This window comes from Heterodontus francisci, chromosome 43 (assembly GCF_036365525.1).
Source record: "Heterodontus francisci isolate sHetFra1 chromosome 43, sHetFra1.hap1, whole genome shotgun sequence".
Classification (NCBI taxonomy): Eukaryota; Metazoa; Chordata; class Chondrichthyes; order Heterodontiformes; family Heterodontidae; genus Heterodontus; species Heterodontus francisci.
Genome location: NC_090413.1, coordinates 9,101,606 through 9,122,505, shown reverse-complemented (window position 1 = coordinate 9,122,505; position 20,900 = coordinate 9,101,606). Strand labels below are relative to the sequence as shown.

Genomic DNA, 20,900 nt, shown 5'->3' with positions numbered 1-20,900 from the left:
AGGGAGTTCCAGGATTTTGACCCAGCGACAGTGAAGGAACGGCGATATAGTTCCGAGTCAGGATGGTGTGTGACTTGGACGGGAACTTGCAGGTGGTGGTGTTCCCATGCATCTGCTGCTCTTGTCCTTCGAGGTGGTAGAGGTCGCGGGTTTGGAAGGTGCTGTCTAAGGAGCCTTGGTGCGTTGCTGCAGTGCATCTTGTAGATGGTACACACTGCTGCCACTGTGAGTCGGTGGTGGAGGGAGTGAATGTTTGTAGATGGGGTGCCAATCAAGTGGGCTGCTTTGTTCCGGATGGTGTCGGGCTTCTTGAGTGTTGTTGGAGCTGCACCCATCCAGGCAACTGGAGAATATTCCATCACACTCCTGACTTGTGCCTTGTAGATGGTGGACAGGCTTTGGGGAGTCAGGAGGTGAGTTACTCACCGCAGGATTCCTAGCCTCTGACCTGCTCTTGTGCCCACGGTATTTATATGACTACTCCAGTTCAGTTTCTGGTCAATGGTCACCTCTCGGATGTTGATAGTGAGGGATTCAGCAATGGTAATGTCTTTGAATGTCAAGGGGAGATGGTTAGATTCTCTCTTGTTGGAGATGGTCATTGCCTGGCACTTGTGTGGCGCAAATGTTACATGCCACTTATCAGCCCAAGCCTGGATATTGTCCAGGTCTTGCTGCATTTCTACACGGACTGCTTCAGTATCTGAGGAGTCGCGAATGGTGCTGAACATTGTGCAATCATCAGCAAATATCCTCACTTCTGACCTTATGATTGAAGGAAGGTCATTGATGAAGCAGCTGAAGATGGTTGGGCCTAGGGCGCTACCCTGAGGAACTCCAGCAGTGATTTCCTGGAGCTCAGGTGATTGACCTCCAACAACCACAGCCATCTTTCTTTGCCGAAGTATGACTCCAACCAGCAGAGGGATTTCCTCCTGATTTCCATTGACTCCAGTTTTGCTGGGGCTCCTTGATGCAGATGCTGCCTTGATGTCAAGGGCAATCACTCTCACCTCACCTCTTGAGTTCAGCTCTTTTGTCCATGTTTGAACCAAGGCTGTAATGAGGTCAGGAGCTGAGTGGCCCTGGCAGAACCCAAACTGAGCGTCACTGAGCAGGTTGTTGCGAAGCAAGTGCTGTCACTCAATTAAAATCTCTGCGCGGCTTTGACGATGCAGAGGAAGTGAAACTGCTTGACATGAGCAAAAGTTCCATCCTATTTTCCATCCTATCACAAGATAAATACGAGAGGAGGGCCCCTGAGACAAGCTATTCTAAATGCAGCTGGCCTCAACAGAGGAGAGCCCGATGCTTATTTGAAACGGTGCCAGCAGGGACCACAATTTGCCAATCGCCTGTGGAATAATTTTGATTGGGTGTACAGGCCTGGCCTGGTAAGGGCAAATCTGCCCGTTGAAAAGCAAAGTACATGGAAGCGTACTGTCATAGTCCATGTTTTTTACTTTTAGCATATGAGATTTATCTTTGGAAAGAAAAGGGGTGATGTATGATGGTCTTTAAGAGGATATCCTGTTAAGATCTTAGTATGCTTATAAGCTAAGTGCTGAAAATAGTCATGTGACTCGAAGCCGGAGTCACTCTGCAACTGTAACACCTCGGGTAAGGTTCTATAAATAGTTAGCTCTGTACTGTATATAATAGTTTAGCTGTAATAAACCAATTTGAGATCTTCAACATAACTGGACTACACGCATCTCATTTATGGTGCATCAGACAACATAAAGAACGCATTACAATGCTATTAGCCTTTTTTGAATAGCTTAATTTACACATTTTCACAGAATTGTGTATTTGAATCTCCAGGTCCTTTCTGTTCATCCACAAACTTTCAGCATCTTTCTATTGAGTGTGTACTCCAATTCCACTGAGTGTGTACTCCAATTCTATTAAATGTGTACTCCAATTCCTATGAGTGTGTGCTCCAATTCCACTGAGTGTGCACTCCAATTCTATTAAGTGTGTACTCCAATTCCTATGAGTGTGTGCTCCAATTCCACTGAGTGTGTACTCCAATTCCATTAAATGTGTACTCCCATTCCATTAAGTGTGTACTCCAATTCCGTTGAGTGTGTGCCCCCTTTCCATTAAGTGTTTACTCCAATTCCACTGAGTGTGTACGCCCACTTCATTGCCTGTGTGCTTTTATTTCACTGTGTGCATTCCTGCTCCATTGAGTGTGCACTGGAGGTTTTAGACAAATGTTAATATAAAATGGTGAAATACATTGACATAAAATGGCTGATATTATATGTCTTATGGGAAGTAGAAACAAGCCTGAGTTAGACAGACAGGAACTTCAGTGCAGATAGTTCATCGGGGTAACACTGATTAAACACCCATTGTGATCAGTAAACAGGGAAAATTTAATGGGATAAAGAAATAACAGGAACTTTTCCATTATTAGGCATAAAACAACCTTCAGCCAGAGTGACTAATCAGATAGATTAGATTATAAAGTGGGATGTTTATAACTGTACTTGTGAAACTAAGATAAATAATATATTTAACAGTTGGCAAGTTGGTTTAGGAATAATGAGAAAATCACTGAAGGAAATTAATGAAAGGCCGCTCAATACCAAGGAATGTGTCCTCATAAAGCACAGATAAGAAATGGGACTATTTCCAGCTACAGTTTTGCTCTGTAACAAAGCATGTGGTCTGGGATGTCCTTGGGACTTGAGCAAGGTTTCGCCGAGTTTAGTATAAGATATGAGGCAAAGATTGAGAAGCAAAGACTGCAGCAGCTGAACATAAAGGCTTCTCCTTTTATCCTGTTTCAATTTCACTTTCACTTTCACTCCACTTTGTTAGCATTTGTGTTCTTCAGCAGCTCCAAGTGTACACAAAGCAATTTCAAAACACTGCAACACTGCATCCTTCCCCTTCTTAGTAAATGAGAGACATAGCATGTTTCTAAAAATGGAAGCATTAATCTTCAACATGAATAGTTCACTTTGTAACAGAGCAACTTATGTATGGTGGACATATTATCTCACAAGTCGAATATTATCTCACATCAGGTGTAGTCTTGTTTGAATTATGTTCTTCATCTGAGGTGTCAATGTTGGAATCAGATTCAATGCTTGTGTTTGGTGTTTTCAGTGTTTTGAAGAATGATTGGTTTCTTCTGATGATTTGTGAACCGGGCTTTGCATTAATCATTGATTCTTTTGTGTGGTCACAACAAATGGGTGGACGTCATAAAGGTTTGTTTATTTTCCAATACGACCATCACGTTTCACAAGTACTTTATCTCCTGGTTTTAATGGTGTAGCTCTAAGTTTCACATTTCACTCTGCATGTATTTTCATTCAATCCTTCTGTTCTCGATCGCCTTCACGTACACATTGATCACTAGCTCCGCAGGGTAGCTCAGGTAAACGTGTGCACGTAGGATGTGCAAAGATGATTGTAGCTGGAGGTTTTCCAGTAGTCGAGTGAGATATTGCTCTGTAATTATGTTGTTTCCATGACTTGTTCTCAGCTCTAGCTGTACGTTATCATTTTTATCAAGGTTTGCATAAATTTCTCAACTTCTCCATTAGTTCTTGGCCAAAGGGGTGTGATTTTCCCATGAGTGAACCCGAGACATTTGACGAATTTACTGAACTCATGGCTGTTGAATGGGGACTTACTCTCTATGGACTGAAACATGACCTGCTGCACAAATCATTCTGGATTGTGGGACTCAGGGTAAACAATGAACCCCTTGTACCAATCAGATGGACTTTAGGGATAGCAATAATCACACTGTACCCTCCCAATATCTCGAACTGCTGCGAAACAACACATGAACAGACCATGAGAAACCAACATTACATACCGTCTTTATGAAGAAATAAATTTACAAAAAGCACGATGAAAGCAAATGGCAGATTTCACTCGATTATAATATTTAAAGTTCTGGAAAACAATCTTGGAGTTTTGGAGTTACAGACCCAGCAATCTAATTAAATGGTCCAGGTACCAGAAAGCAAGTGGGCAGGAGAGGTGGGGCAAGTGGGAGGTGGGAAGCAGGTGGCGAGGTGGGCGGTGGAGGGCTGGGCGGAATGAAGGGTATTTGGGGGCAGAAAGTGGGTGGGTCATGGGGGTGGCTGGGGCAGAGGGAGTGGTGGGAGGTGAAGGATGATGGGAGTGGATGGGCAGGTGTGAGGTTGAGGAGGAGGTGGGGGGGGAGGTAAACATTGCAGGGCAGGTGGGAGGGGAACGGGCAGAAGGAAAGGGGAATGAGGATGAGTCTGGACTCCAGTCGTCAGCTGAGATAAGATTTAAGTGAATCCAAGGCCATCGATTTTTCTGTCTACACTCTGATTGCTGAAGGGAGCAGGAACTGTTGAAAGCCCATTACTTCCCTCGAAGGAAGAAGACACATGTCACTACAAGTCTGAGATTCCCAGAGCAGCTTTGCTCCAATGGGCCTGGGCTGGAGGGATGTGAGGAAGCAGGACATGCTGGTGTACACAGGGGTCCGCAAGATGGAGAAAGATGGATAGAGAGGGAGAGGGAGGGAGTGAGAAGGAGGGAGGGAAGAGAGAGGGAGAGAGGGGGCAGAGAGAGAGGGGCAGAGAGAGAGGGGCGCAGAGAATGGAGGGCAGAGAGAGGGGAGCAGAAAGACGAGGCTGAGAGATAGAAAAGGGTGGAGAGAGAGAGGGAAGGGGCAGAAGGAGAGAGAAGGGCAGAGAGAGAGAGAAGAGAGACAGAAAGAGGGAAGGGGCAGAGAGAGAGGGGACACAGAGAGAGAGAAAGGGGGCAGAGAACAAGGGGGGATGACACAGAGGGAGGGGGATTGACACGGAGAGGGGAGGATGACAGAGAGGGGGACACATAGAGCGAAAGAGACAGACAGACACAGAGGTCTGGATTTTGCCAGCCCCCAGACATCAAGGGTCATGGCAGGGCAGTCCAGAAAATGCCTCCAGGAGAGGCCCGCCATGGGCCACGATGCTGGGAAGGCCCTGACCCATATTACCAGCAGAGTGAGTCCTCTTGGCAGCACACCCGCCACTTGGTGACGGGAGCAGGATTTAAATATTTAAATTAGAGAATTAATGAGGCTACCTGCTCCCGTCGGCCGTCCCACTGACCTTTTCCGGTCAGTTGTCCAGACTCCTGCACATTTGTATCTCCGTTTGGAAATCCAAGGCGGCACACTTTTTGGGAGTGGGGAGCAGGTAAGTTTTCAGGTGGGGGTATGGGGAGAGGGGAAAACGATTGTGATTGTTGCAAGGGATGGTGGGAAGGAGTTAAAGGTAAAAGATAATAAGCTTTGGGAGGGAAAGGACAGGATCGCAAAGGAAGTTTTTGGGGGGAGAAGGAAATTAATAAACTGTTTAGTCATTAGGGGGTGGGAGAGGGGGCTTGAATTTTTTATTAAATGTTTTAATTTAACTTTAACATTTATTTAACTTTAAAAATTCAAATTACATGTAAGGCTTGAAGCCCTTTAAAAATAGCACTGCTGCCTGCGCAGTGGCACCGGACGCCATTTCCGGGGACTGAGCACTCGCCCCCTCCACGTCATCGGGGCGGGGGGCGGTCCGCCACAGCCATGTAAATCAGCTACCGCGTCTAATATCACAGGAGCTCCATGGCGTTAAAGCCGCACGTGCAGGCCGCCATCTTGGAAGCTCCAGTAAAATTCAGCCCAGAGAAAGAAGTGGGAGAGAGAGCGATCAAGATCACTCCTGACAATGGGACAATGGACATTTATCCGCAGTACCCCGCATCTCTACAAGAAGTATGTAGGCAAACATTGTCCACTTGTGCAAGCAAAAAAATGCCAGGTGTCATACTAAATCAGTGTCAAACATAGTGACCAGAAAGTAAGTCAATAAATTAGTCTTCTCATTTAAAGCTTCTTCTCAAAAATGCACCTTTGCTTTTTGTTTTTATTAATGGTAAGATAAATTTTTAATGCCTTTATCTTTTTGAGATTGTCTCACTGGACCTCTATGTAAGATAAAAATTGTAATGTAGCCGCACCCCACCCCCCCATGAGAAAATGTTGGGCACCCCTGATTCAAGCCTTGTGTTTTAAAACAACCTCACAGCAACTGTAATTCGCATTGGCATTGCATACTATTTTGCTTGCTAGCTAGCTAATACAGTCGTGCTGCTCTCCATTGATATTTGCATCCTTAGTTACTTTATTTATAGGGAGAAATGTGTTTTAAATCGGACTGTGTTTTGATTGCATTAGATTGACTGTATACTTTATGTAAAGATTACTTGCCCCCATGTCCATGGCTGAATCAATAATTTTGTCAAATGTCCATGGTGCAACATGTTGGTGCCGAACCCTGGGTGTACAAACACTGACTGGCACATTTCAACATTCCGGAAAATTGGATTTGCTTCAAAACAGTACAGGACAATAGGGATATTCTACCATGCGGGTCTTCATATTTCTGGATTATCATAAAATGGCAGAACAAAGTGTGTCGAGTTGGCTTTAGGACAGTTGCAGACAGGAGAGAGAGGGTGGGAGGGAGAGCTCCAGCCACACACCCACCATACCAATATCAGCTCAGGGCTGATTGCCCAGTGTACATGGACAAAATGTTGAAAAATAGTTTCACTTTCTACTTTGCACTGACTGTAACATTCAGGAAAATAATCATTGTGCTGACTTTTCACAGATCCAGTGTAGCTGATTACCACACGGCATATCATTCCACTTTCCAGAACCGAGCTCCTCTGCACAGTCTTCATTGTTGGAATTATTGGGCTCCCCCTGATTCCAAAGTCTAAACACAAAAACATGATGAGAATAAAATTCTTTATAAGAATTCCAACTTCAAGCTGAAACTCAACAATTAACCATGTCATGATATCCCAGTGAGAGTCAGGTGGAGCTGTTTAACTGCAGTGTAGTAATGTAACCAGAGATCATTCAGCACCTGTTTGAGGGAAAACTGTTAGAATGGACAGATCCATGGTCGTTCAGTAAACTTGTATTTTTCTAGAGAATAAAGGGTTCATTTTACAATTGCACGTTTTGCTGGCAGTGTTTTTTAGAATTAGAATTAGAATTAGAATATTACAGCGCAGTACAGGCCCTTCGGCCCTCGATGTTGCGCCGATCATCTGACCTACACTATTCCATTTACATCCATATGTCTATCCAATGACCACTTAAATGCCCTTAAAGTTGGCGAGTCTACTACTGTTGCAGGCAGGGCGTTCCACGCCCCTACTACTCTCTGCGTAAAGAAACTACCTCTGACATCTGTCCTATATCTTTCACCCCTCAACTTAAAGCTATGTCCCCTCGTGTTTGCCATCCTCATCCGAGGAAAAAGACTCTCACTATCCACCCTATCTAACCCTCTGATTATCTTGTATGTCTCTATTAAGTCACCTCTCCTCCTCCTTCTCTCTAACGAAAACAACCCCAAGTCCCTCAGCCTTTCCTCGTAAGACCTTCCTTCCATACCAGGCAACATCCTAGTAAATCTCCTCTGCACCCTTTCCAAAGCTTCGACATCCTTCCTATAATGCGGTGACCAGAACTGCACGCAATACTCCAGGTGCGGCCTCACCAGAGTTTTGTACAGCTGCATCATGACCCCGTGGCTCTGAAACTCGATCCCCCTACTAATAAAGGCTAACACACCATATGCCTTCTTAACAGCCCTATTAACCTGGGTAGCAACTTTCAGGGATTTATGTACCTGGACACCAAGATCTCTCTGCTCATCTGCACTACCAAGAATCTTCCCATTAGCCCAGTACTCTGCATTGCTGTTACTCCTTCCAAAGTGAATCACCTCACACTTCTCCGCATTAAACTCCATTTGCCATCTCTCAGCCCAGCTCTGCAGCCTATCTATGTCCCTCTGTACCCTACAACACCCTTCGACACTATCCACAACTCCACCGACCTTCGTGTCATCCGCAAATTTACTAACCCACCCTTCTACACCCTCATCCAGGTCGTTTATAAAAATGACAAACAGCAGTGGCCCCAAAACAGAACCTTGCGGTACACCACTAGTAACTAAACTCCAGGATGAACATTTGCCATCAACCACCACCCTCTGTCTTCTTTCAGCTAGCCAATTTCTGATCCAAAGCTCTAAATCACCTTCAACCCCATACTTGCGTATTTTCTGCAATAGCCTACCGTGGGGAACCTTATCAAACGCCTTACTGAAATCCATATACACCACATCCACGGCTTTACCCTCATCCACCTGTTTGGTCACCTTCTTGAAAAAACTCAATAAGGTTTGTGAGGCACGACCTACCTTTCACAAAACCGTGCTGACTATCGCAAATGAACTTATTCTTTTCAAGATGATTATAAATCCTGTCTCTTATAACCTTTTCCAACATTTTACCCACAACCGAAGTAAGGCTCACAGGTCTATAATTACCAGGGCTGTCTCTACTCCCCTTCTTGAACAAGGGGACAACATTTGCTATCCTCCAGTCCTCCGGCACTACTCCTGTCGACAATGACGACTTGAAGATCAACAACAACGGCTCTGCAATCTCCTCCCTGGCTTCCCAGAGAATCCTAGGATAAATCCCATCTGGCCCAGGGGACTTATCTATTTTCACTCTTTCCAAAATTGCTAACACCTCCTCCTTGTGAATCTCAATCCCATCTAGCCTAGTAGGCTGTATCTCAGTAATCTCCTCGGCAACATTTTCTTTCTCTACTGTAAATACTGACGAAAAATATTCATTTAACGCTTCCCCTATCTCCTCTGATTCCGCACACAACTTCCCACTACTATCCTTGATTGGCCCTGTTCTAACTCTTATCATTCGTTTATTCCTGATATACCTATAGAAAGCCTTAGGGTTTTCTTTGATCCTATCCGCCAATGACTTCTTGTGTCCTCTCCTTGCTCTTCTTAGCCCTCCCTTTAGATCCTTCCTGGCTAGCTTGTAACTCTCAAGCGCCCTAACTGAGCCTTCACGTCTCATCCTAACATAAGCCGCCCTCTTCCTCTTGACAAGCGCTTCAACTTCTTGAGTAAACCACGGCTCCCTTGCTCGACAACTTCCTCCCTGCCTGACAGGTACATACTTATCAAGGACACGCATTAGCTGCTCCTTGAATAAGCTCCACATTTCGTTTGTGCCCATCCCCTGCAGTTTCCTTCCCCATCCTACACATCCTAAATCTTGCCTAATCGCGTCATAATTTCCTTTCCCCCAGCTATAATTCTTGCCCTGTGGTATATACCTGTCCCTGCCCATCGCTAAGGTAAACCTAACCGAATTGTGATCACTATCGCCAAAGTGCTCACCTACATCTAAATCGAACACCTGGCCGGGTTCATTACCCAGTACCAAATCCAATGTGGCATCGCCCCTGGTTGGCCTGTCCACATACTGTGTCAGAAAACCCTCCTGCACACACTGGACAAAAACAGACCCATCTAAAGTACTCGAACTATAGTATTTCCAGTCAATATTTGGAAAGTTAAAGTCCCCCATAACCACTACCCTGTTACTCTCGCTCCTGTCGAGAATCATCTTCGCTGTTTGCTGGAAGCTGTGCACATCAGAAAATGGGCACAGAGTCTGTCATGTCCCATTAATGTGCTGATAAGCAGCACTGATAACAAAGAATCTCAGCAATAACATGCTCCTGTAAACTGCTCCTTAAATCCTACTCCACTGTTAAATATCAAGCAGTGGTTCTTAATTTGAAAAATTGCTTTGCTAGATGTGTGGAAGCTGAAGAATTGACGGACGGAGAGTGAGTTCTATTCCTCCACATAGAACATGCCGGAATGGGACAGACTGGCACTGATTCAGGGGCAAAACATTAGACTTTGTGACATTGTCAGCTTGGCGGAGTGTCCCATGTGACCAACCACAGACTCAGCTGACAGAAAAAGGCAGTCTGCCCAGGGCAGCATTATGCTTTCCCAGAACTGGTACAATACGTGGAATAGTCACCACACTCTGTGAGGGGGAGGGAAGGCGATGGTGGAGGAGGGTGTGAGAGTGGGAGGGGGCAATGGAGAAGGGGAAATTGAGGAGTAGTGAGGGGGATGGTGGAGGAGGTTGTGAGAGTGGCAGGGGGCAATGGAGAAGGGGAAATTGAGGAGGCAATGCGGGAGGTGATAATAGACAGGGAGGGGCAATAGAGGTGGGGATGATGGCGAGGGAGGAGGCAATGAATTGGAATGGCCAGTGGAGTGTGAGGAATGATGGAGAGGGAGGGAGAAATATGGATCGAGTGCAAAGGGCGACGGAGAGAGAGAGAGTGCATATGGAAAGGGATAAGTGATGGGGGGAGGGGGCGTGGAAGGGGTCATCGACAGGATAGGGGATGCAATAGAAAGGAGAGAAGTTGTGTCCCAAAGTTGGGTCACCTTAGAGTTGTGTGTGATTGATCACATGATATTTCTTTACCACATCTGCAGCATTAATTTGACACACGTAAACTGCCAACATCATTAAACTTTGTCAATTATACTGACATCACCCTTTGAAATCACAACATTTTGAGATTTTGGGTCATTTGAAGGGGTTTATGGGAAGACAGGAGGACAGTGGAATTGCTCTTACACAGCTGACACAAGCATAATGGTGATAGTGTAAAATGGACAATTGTGCAAACGCGGGATATTGTCAGGACCCATAGCCCTTTGCAAGTATCCAGTGCCTTCAGCGATTCCTTGATGTCACGTGAAGTATCAACATCCTGGGGGTTACCATTGACCAGAAACTGAACTGGAGTAGCCATATCAATACCGTGGCTACAAGAGGAGGTCAGAGGCTCGGAATCCTGCAGCCAGTAACTCACCTCCTGACTCCCCAAAGCCTGTCCGCCATCAACAAGGCACAGGCCAGGAGTGTGATGGAATACTCTCCACTCGCCTGCATGTGTGCAGCTCCAACAACACTCAAGAACTTCAACACCATCCAGAACAAAGCAGCCCACCTGATTGGCACCCCAGTCACCAACATTCACTCCTTCCACCACCGACACACAGTGGCAGCTGTGTGTACCATCTACAAGATGGACTGGAGCAACTCACCAAGGCTACTCTGCCAGCACCTTCCAAAGCACAACCTCTCCCACCTAGAAGGACAAGGTCAGCAGATACATGGGAACACCACCAAATGCACGTACCCCTCCAAGCCACACACCATCCTGACTTGGAACTATTTCGCCGTTCCTTCACTGTCGCTGGGTCAAAATCCAGGAACTACCTTCCTAACCGCACTGTGGGTGTACCTACCCCACATGGACTGCAGTGGTTCAAGAAGGCAGCTTGAAAACAAATCCAGCTTCCTCATTAATGTTCAGTGTCCCTGATATTGTCCAGAATGTGCAACTGAAAAGAGAACTCACTTTACAGAGGAAGTATAATCTGTTCCATCCACCCAGCGCCAGTCACCTTCAGAGATCGAATCACTGAGGCCAATCCAGGAACGTTTTGCAATCAATGTTCCAATAAATGCCTGTCATGTAAATAAAGTGTCACGACTGTATATGGAGCAATATAGATTTTCACAATATTAGTGACAAACCCTCCAGTTGACAATCTTCTGTCTGAGGCCTTTACCCATTTATTTTAAACCAGCTTCCCTCCCAAATGAATATGGGACAGAGGAATGTGTGATGATTGCAGTTTCAGTTTGACTCAGTTGCACTTTTGACTGAGTCAGAAGATCAAGAGTTCAAACCCCCGCCAGGACTTTCGTGCATGTTCTAAGATGAGACTTCAATTCGACAGTGAGGATGTGCTGCCTTTTGGATGAGACATTATTGTCGTTGTTACTGTATTCGTAATCCAGAGATTTTGAGATCAAATCCCTCTATAGTAGTTTGAGAATTGGAATTCAGTTTAAAAGATCTTGAAATAAAACATTGCATTCAAATTCTCTTTTCCCTTTAGTAGTTTCTTCATTATCTGTTGCTGGATTCTAAATTGCTCCCAATCCTCGGACTTACTACTTTTCCTGGCAATCATATAACCCACTTCCTTTGATCAAATGCAAGGTTTAACTACTTTAGCCATGGTTGATTCATATTGGGTTTTTCTGTCTTACAGGAATGCATATTTGTTGCAGACCATGTAATATTTCTTTAAATACTAGCCATTGCCTGTCTACTGTCAAATCTTTTAGTGTATTTTCCAAATCCACCATAGCCAACTTGCCCTTCGTACCTTTGTAGTTTCCTTTCTTCAGATTTAAGACACTAGTTTCAGAATGAACGATATCATTTTCAAACTTAATGTAAAATTCTATCATATTATGGCCACTATTTCCCAAAGGCTCCTTTACAGAAAGGTTATTAATTAGCCTTTTCTCATTACATAATACAAAATCAAAAATAGCCCGATTCCAAGTGGGTTCTTAAATGTACTGCGCCAGAAACCCATCTCGCCTGCATTCCAGGAATTCATTCTCCATGGCATTCCTGCTGATTAGATTTACCCAGTCTATAGATAAATTTAAATTGCCCATTATTACTGTATTACCCATGTTAAATGCACCTCTAATTTCCTGATTTATACCATATCCAATGTTACCATTTGGTGGTCTGTAAACAACTCCCACCAATGTTTGCTGCGCATTGCAGTTTCTTAGCTCCACCCAAATTGATTGCACATCTTGATCCTTTGATCTAAGATCCTCTCTCACTAATGAACTGATCTTGTCCCTTATTAAGAGTGCTAACCCACCTCCTTTTCCTTTTTGACTATCATTCCTAAATGATGAATATCATTGAATATTCAGTCCCAGTCTTGGTCACCCTGCAACCACGTCTCTGTAATGGCAGTTCAACCATACCCATTTATCTCTATTTATGCCTTCAAATCAACTACCTTCTTGCAAATGCTATGTGCATTCAGATAGAGTGCCCTTAACTTTCTCTTTTTATCATTCCTTCTTCTGATCCTATTTGATGTTTTCCTTTAGTTCGTCTGAGTTCTAATTTTGCTTACTATTTTTCTATATCCTGTTCCCAATTTTGCTTTCTTCCGAGCTTCGCTTCTTACCACTCTCAGATTATCAATTCCCTTATTTCTATATTGCTCTCCTGCCTTCTCCTCTCTCTCTAAATTATTACATCTTCTCTCACTTGATCCCACACCTCCACTATTTAGTTTAAAGCCCTCTCTACCATCCTAGTTATACAACTCGCCAGAACACTGGTCCAGCACGGTTCAGGTGAAGACCATCCCAACGTTACAGCTCCCATTTTCCCCAGTACTGGTACCAGTGCCCCATGAAACCCATTTCTCCCACATCAATCTTTGAGCCATGCATTTAACTGTCTAATCTTATTTACCCTATGTCAATTTGCTCGTGGCTCAGGTAATAATCCAGAGATTCTACTTTTTAATTTAACCCCCAGCTGCTCATATGCAGAACCTCTTTCCTAGTCCTATCTATGTCGGGGATCAGAGGGGATCGAGCAGCTGAATGTACGCTGTCAGGGGAATGAAGTACAATGTTTTCATTCGAAGGCAGCAGAAGGAAGAATCATGATTTGGAACCCCAGAGATGCTGTGTGTTCAGAGATTATAACAACAATTAAAAAGCAATTAGAAAAATATTTGAACAGGAATAGAAAAGCATTTGATGAAAGGGCAGGGTATTTGTTTGGAGTAGATCGAGTTGAAGGGCTAGTATCAGCACAGGAGTGAGAGCTGAATGGCCTTTGTCTCTGTCCTTCAGCTTTTATATCACCACTGAACATGCTGACAAATGATCAGCCATTGGTGAATTGGAAATTATAATGATCTCCTACCTGTTCCACAGCACTGTTGATGACAACCAGATTGGCGTCCATTAATGCACAGGATTTCTGGGCATCTGTCCAGTTTTTTTTGTTTGGTGAAAAGTAATAACAGTTTTGCCGGAACCATATCCATTGGGCAGGACACTGGAAATGAGGCAGATCTGTAAAGACATTTGAATAAATGTTAGAGGCAGCTGGGACACTCACAAACTTCCTTATTCACCGTGTTTTCACCCAGCATTGTAAAGCTGCTGGTTACAGATCATCATGTGTCTGACCCCAGGAGTGATCCAACTCAGAATATCACACTCCAGGGTCTAGTAATTGGATCTGGCCTGAACCAGACATAATTCCAATGGGCGGCACAGTGGTGCAGTGGTTAGCACTGCAGCCTCACAGCTCTAGTAGCCCAGGTTCGGTTCCAGCTACTGCCTGTGCGGAGTTTGCAAGTTATCCCTGTGACTGCGTGGGCTTCCTCCCACAGCCAAAGACTTGCAGGTTGATAGGTAAAATTGGCCATTGTAAATTGCCCCTAGTGTAGGTAGATGGTAGGAGAAATGGTAGGGAATGTAGGATTAGTATAAATGGGTGGTTGATAGTCGGCACAGACTCAGTGGACCAAAGGGCCTGTTTCAGTGCTGTATCTCTCTATGATAATGTGGCAAACGCTGCACGTGGATAAAAAGGACCATGGGAAATCAGTCCGCTGGGCCTAATGTTTTATTACCAGTGGACTTCAGACCCCAGTCATAATCGCAGAGGCAGCTCCACAGACCCAGGTACCAGACTCCAGAGACAGCTCAATGGACCCAGGAGCCAGCAAGATCATCTGGCCCAGCAGAGGCCTTTTGGAGAATCCAGGGAGGGGAGAAAGTCGGGGCAACAGACATGGGGGTGCAGGGAGCGGGGAAGGGGAGGTAGTTGGCAGGGAAAGTAGTCAGTGATGAAGTAGAGGTGTTGGGGGAAGGTGGAAGGGATACAGTCTGGGAAGGGGAAGCAGTTGGATGGAGGATGAGAGGTGGATTGTGCAAAGTTGCCAGACTTTCTATTTGCATCTGCAAAGTGTCAAATGTATGTTTCAGCTGCATGTCCTTTCACAATCTGGGAAGCGCCGCACTTCCAGCACAGAATTAATGAACTCACCACCCACCATATTGGATCCTTCGGCACCTGTACAACAGGCTTAGCGCAATTCAATTTCTAGGCCAAGATTTCTTGAGTCACTCCCTGGCAATGAATAACTGAGGTGTTTGCTGTTGCCTTCCACACAGATGAGTGACCATAATATGATAGAATTCTTCATCAAGGTCGAGAGTGACGTAGTTGATTCTGAGACTAGGGTCCTGAATCTTAATAAAGGAAACTACAAAGGTATGAGGTGCGAGTTGGCTATGATGGATTGGGAAATGTTACTTAAAGGGATGACGGTGGATTGGCAATGGCAAACATTCAAAGAGCTCATGGATGAACTGCAACAATTGTTTATTTCTGTCTGGCACAGAAGGGAAATTAGAGATAGCGTTAGATCCAAGGAAGAGGCATACAAATTCGCCAGAAAAAACAACAGACCTGAGGATTGGGAGCAGTTTAGAATTCAGCAAAGGAGGACCAAGGGATTGATTAAGAAGGGGAAAATAGAATACGAGAGTAAGCTTGCGGGGAACATAAAAACTGACTATAAAAGATTCTATAGGTATGTGAAGAGAAAAAGATTGGTGAAGGCAAATGTAGGTCCTTTACAGTCAGAAACAGGGGAATTTATTAAGGGGAACAAAGAAATGGCTGCCCAATTAACTGCATACTTTGGTTCTGTCTTCACAAAAGAGGACACAAATAACATACCAGAAATGTTGGCGAACACAGGGTTTAGTGAAAGGGAGGAACTGAAGGAAATCAATATTAGTAGAGAAATGGTGTTGGGGAAATTGATAGGATTGAAGGCCGATAAATCCCCAGGGTCTGATAATCTACATCCCAGACTACGTAAGGAAGTGGCCCAAGAAATAGTGGATGCATTGGTGGTCATTTTTCAAGATTCTATAGACTCTGGAACAGTTCCTGCAGATTGGAGGTTAGCTAATGTAGCCCCACTATTTAAAAAGGGAGGTAGAGAGAAAGCAGTGAATTATAGACCAGTCAGCCTGACGTCTGTAGTGGAGAAAATGCGAGAGTCCATATTCAAAGATTTTATAGCAGAGCACTTGGAGAAAAGTGGTAGAATCGGACAGAGTCAACATGGATTTACGAAAGGGAAATCATGCTTGACTATTCTACTAGTTGGTGGCACAGTGGTTAGCACCGCAGCCTCACAGCTCCAGCGAGCCGGGTTCGATTCCAGGTACTGCCTGTGCGGAGCTTGCAAGTTCTCCCCGTGACCGTGTGGGTTTCCGCCGGGTGCTCCGGTTTCCTCCCACAGCCAAAAAACTTGCAGGTTGATAGGTAAATTGGCTGCTGTAAATTGCCCCTCGTGTAGGTAGGTGGTAGGTGGTCGGAGAATGGTAGGGAATTTGGGATTACTGTAGGGTGGTTGTTGGTCGGCACAGACTCGGTGGGCCAAAGGGCCTGTTTCAGTGCTGTATCACTATAACTACTAGACTTCTTCAAGGATGTAACTAGTAGAGTTGATGAGGGGGAGCCAGTGGATGTGGTTTAATTGGACTTTCAGAAGGCTTTTGACAAAGTCCCACTCCTTTCTGGAATTCTGGGTTCTGGTCATTAACAAGGTCCTGACCCCAATACAGGCCTGGCCCCAGGCAGCAGTGGGGACCCAGCAGTGGAGTCAGAGAGCTGATGTAGGCAAACAGCACAGTTATGTATCTGGCTGCGAGGCCTCGTGTCCACTATACAAAAAGAGCCAAAGGATCTGATGGTTCCCTGTGGGGGATGAAGGCCACTGACTACTTGCTCCTGCTGCCTGTCTCCTGAAAGTTCCAGGCCCAAGGACAGGCCGCATTATCTTTAAACACCCCGCACGCAACTTGTATTCAGAGAAAACTCAGACTCCGGGCTGGTGACCCCTCCCTTCAGATCCACACGATTGCAATGCCTGCACTTGTTATAGACACAGGAGCTCTGCCCCACCCCCTCCCCCTCGCGGGGTAGCTGGAAACCCTGGGGTAACCTTTCCCCTCCTGTCAGTTGGGGAATTCAGCATCTCCAGGAGCAGAGAGAGGAGGGAAATTGCTTGCTGATGTGATCACACCAGATACAAATGTATATAGTAACTGGAGTCAGTGATGAGTAGCTGTACAGTATTATCAATCAGCTGATTCCAGTGTCAACATTCAGATAATTTCCAGTATGAATAATTGGAAATTAAAGGTCTCTCTGATGATTATTTAACTTACTCTGCGGAAGTTGTGAAATTTTAGTCCCGAGTTCAGTGAGTGAGCTACTTGTCTCCTCAGACATTCCTGTAACTGAAAGAGGAAAACACTTTAGATCATGTGATACTGTTTCCCCAGAAATCATTATCATCTTCTCTCTGGATTTACTTTGAAAGGGCAGTGATACTCCTCAACACATTATCAATCTTTATATAAAAGTATAAAAACCTTGTGTTCAGCACATGTACATCACACTTCAAACAATCAGAATAGGCAAAGAGAGAAAGACAGTCACTTTATGCTGATCTTTTCTATCCAGGAAGCAGACATTTACAAGCATCTGCCAATCTACATGTTCTCTTGACCAAGAGCAATGATCTGCTGATGGATCTCAGGATATCCCGATGGTCAGTAACTAGACTGCAGCCTTAAAGGGACAGACCATTGAAACACAGAGTCACTTTTGCAGCAGAATATTACATGCTACATTATAAGTTACAGTGTTCCTGTGGTGATATCCAGAGTATGATCTGGCCTGCGATGCGCAATGCTACAGGAGGTCAGCTGGTGACATATTAAATGTCTCACCTGAAGCACATCAGATTAAATGTGCCCCTGGCAGTAATATCTGATTGGCTCAAATTTCCCAAAGACCAATCAAAAATGTTTTCCCTCTATCCACTTACTTCACTATTTCATGACATCTCAGCCCCAGGACATCTCTGCAAGAGTTCCTCACGGGAGCATCCATCTTCAGTCATTTCATCAAACTGACCTGACTTGACATCCGTCATGGTTCCCACATTGGTGGTCAATATCCTTGAATTCCCTAATGAACCCCATAGTGGGAAAACCATTGCTACGGGAATTGCACAGTTCAAGGAGGAAGTCCACTCTCACCATCTCAGGACAGCTAGTGATGGTCAATCAGAGTGCTTGCTCAGCCACTGAGAGGGAAGGTCAGAGTCAACCATGTTGTTATGGGACTGGACTCACATATAGAACAGACTGGGTAAAGACAACAGGTTTCTTTCCTTGAAGGACATTGGAGATCCAGTTGGTATATTTTGACAATTTGACAGATCCATGACCATGTTTACAGATTCCATATTTTTATTTGCAGATTTTCGAAACTGAAGTTAAATTTTCAAAGTGTCACACTAGGGTTTCACCTCACACTCTGTGAATATTAGTCCAGGCCTCAGGATTATTGTCCAGTAAATACCAATGTTCTCCTCTTGACCTTGTCCTCATCCTGTTGCAGATGCATCTGTCCATAACAGCATTGGTAGGAATGACCCTCGCACGGGCCTTGTGGAAGTTAATTCCAGTGCTCACACTGCGGGTACTCTCCATTGTGTCATGTGCAATGCCACCTTGCTAAGTAGAGGAGATGTATAACAGAGCTAGAAGCTCACATCTGGGTATCCATGTGACTATGTGGGTCATCAGCAGTCGTGGATGTGTTTTCCATCACAATCTGTAAACTCAGCATCCAGCTTATCCCTCACTCCTCTACCACCATCAGCCAATCCTATTTCAGTAAGGAATCTGGAAACACCTGTCAGTAGCAGCACCAGAGAAATCTGAGAATGTGTTCCTAGGATAAGCAGAGAGATCCTGGTGTCCATATATACAAATCCTAGAGCCCCTATAAATAGATACAGACTGAATCTGCAGTGGCTGGGTTAGGAGGTGTATGCTTATAATGTGTAACTCTGTAAATGAATATAAAAGTGTGCAAAGATTGGCTCCAGTTCTACATTTTCTGGTGTTAGAATATAGTAACATAAGATGGTTGCTTAAAGGTGAAGGTTGGAAAAAACAAAGTACTCCAATTCCTATGAGTGTGTACTCCAATTCCATTAAGTGTGTACTCCAATTCCATTAAGTGTGTACCCCCATTCCATTGAGTGTGTACTCCCATTCCATTAAGTGTGTACTCCAATTCCATTAAGTGTGTACCCCCATTCCATTGAGTGTGTACTCCCATTCCATTGAGTGTGTACTGCCATTCCACTGAGTGTGTACTCCCATTCCATTAAGTGTGTACTCCCATTCCATTAAGTGTGTACTTCAATTCCACTGAGTGTGTACTCCCATTCCATTAAGTGTGTACTTCCATTCCGTTGAGTGTGTGCCCCCTTTCCATTAAGTGTTTAATCCAATTCCACTGAGTGTGTACGCCCACTTCATTGCCTGTGTGCTTTTACTTCACTGTGTGCATTCCTGCTCCATTGAGTGTGCACTGTAGGTTTTAGACAAATGTTAATATAAAATGGTGAAATACATTGACATAAAATGGCTGATATTATATGTCTTATGGGAAGTAGAAACAAGCCTGAGTTAGACAGACAGGAACTTCAGTGCAGATAGTTCATCGGGGTAACACTGATTAAACACCCATTGTGGTCAGTAAACAGGAAAAATTTAATGGGATAAAGAAATAACAGGAACTTGCCCATTATTAGGCACAAAACAATCTTCAGCCAGAGTGACTAATCAGATAGATTAGATTATAAAGTGGGATGTTTATAACTGTACTTGTGAAACTAAGATAAATAATATATTTAACAGTTGGCAAGTTGGTTCAGGAATAATGAGAAAATCACTGAAGGAAATTAATGAAAGGCCGCTCAATACCAAGGAATGTGTCCTCATAAAGCACAGATAAGAAATGGGACTATTTCCAGCTACAGTTTTGCTCTGTAACAAAGCATGTGGTCTGGGATGTCCTTGGGACTTGAGCAAGGTTTCGCCGAGTTCAGTATAAGATATGTGGCAAAGATTGAGAAACAAAGACTGCAGCAGCTGAACATAAAGGCTTCTCCTTTTATCCTGTTTCAATTTCACTTTCACTTTCACTCCACTTTGTTAGCATTTGTGTTCTTCAGCAGCTCCAAGTGTACACAAAGCAATTTCAAAACACTGCAACACTGCATCCTTCCCCTTCTTAGTAAATGAGAGACATAGCATGTTTCTAAAAATGGAAGCATTAATCTTCAACATGAATAGTTCACTTTGTAACAGAGCAACTTATGTATGGTGGACATATTCTCTCACAAGTCGAATATTATCTGACATCAGGTGTAGTCTTGTTTGAATTATGTTCTTCATCTGAGGTGTCAATGTTGGAATCAGATTCAATGCTTGTGTTTGGTGTTTTCAGTGTTTTGAAGAATGACTGGTTTCTTCTGATGATTTGTGAACCGGGCTTTGCATTAATCATTGATTCTTTTGTGTGGTCACAACAAATGGGTGGACGTCATAAAGGTTTGTTTATTTTCCAATACGACCATCACGTTTCACAAGTACTTTATCTCCTGGTTTTAATGGTGTAGCTCTAAGTTTCACATTTCACTCTGCATGTATTTTCATTCAATCCTTCTGTTCTCGATCGCCTTCACGTACACATTGATCACTAGCTCCGCAGGGTAGCTCAGGTAAACGTGTGCACGTAGGATGTGCAAAGATGATTGTAGCTGGAGGTTTTCCAGTAGTCGAGTGAGATATTGCTCTGTAATTATGTTGTTTCCATGACTTGTTCTCAGCTCTAGCTGTACGTTATCATTTTTATCAAGGTTTGCATAAATTTCTCAACTTCTCCATTAGTTCTTGGCCAAAGGGGTGTGATTTTCCCATGAGTGAACCCGAGTCAGTTGACGAATTTACTGAACTCATGGCTGTTGAATGGGGACTTACTCTCTATGGACTGAAACATGACCTGCTGTACAAATCATTCTGGGATTGTAGGACTCAGGGTAAACTTTGGTGTGGCACAATGGCACAGTGGTTCGCACCGCAGCCTCACAGCTCCAGCGACC

At 44.3% G+C, this 20,900-nt stretch overlaps 1 protein-coding gene across 1 annotated transcript; it reads right to left on the bottom strand.

Annotated features, from left to right (window-relative positions):
* Window positions 1-2,431: 2,431 nt before the first annotated feature.
* On the bottom strand, window positions 2,432-17,870 carry LOC137355638 (CD209 antigen-like protein C). Its single transcript, XM_068021012.1, has 5 exons — window positions 17,852-17,870; window positions 17,098-17,169; window positions 13,760-13,911; window positions 11,348-11,457; window positions 2,432-6,767 (listed from the first exon to the last, which is right to left on the bottom strand). The coding sequence occupies exons 1-5, from the start codon at window positions 17,868-17,870 to the stop codon at window positions 6,638-6,640; spliced, it is 483 nt and encodes a 160-aa protein (XP_067877113.1). The 3' UTR covers window positions 2,432-6,637.
* Between the last annotated feature and the right edge of the window lie 3,030 nt (window positions 17,871-20,900).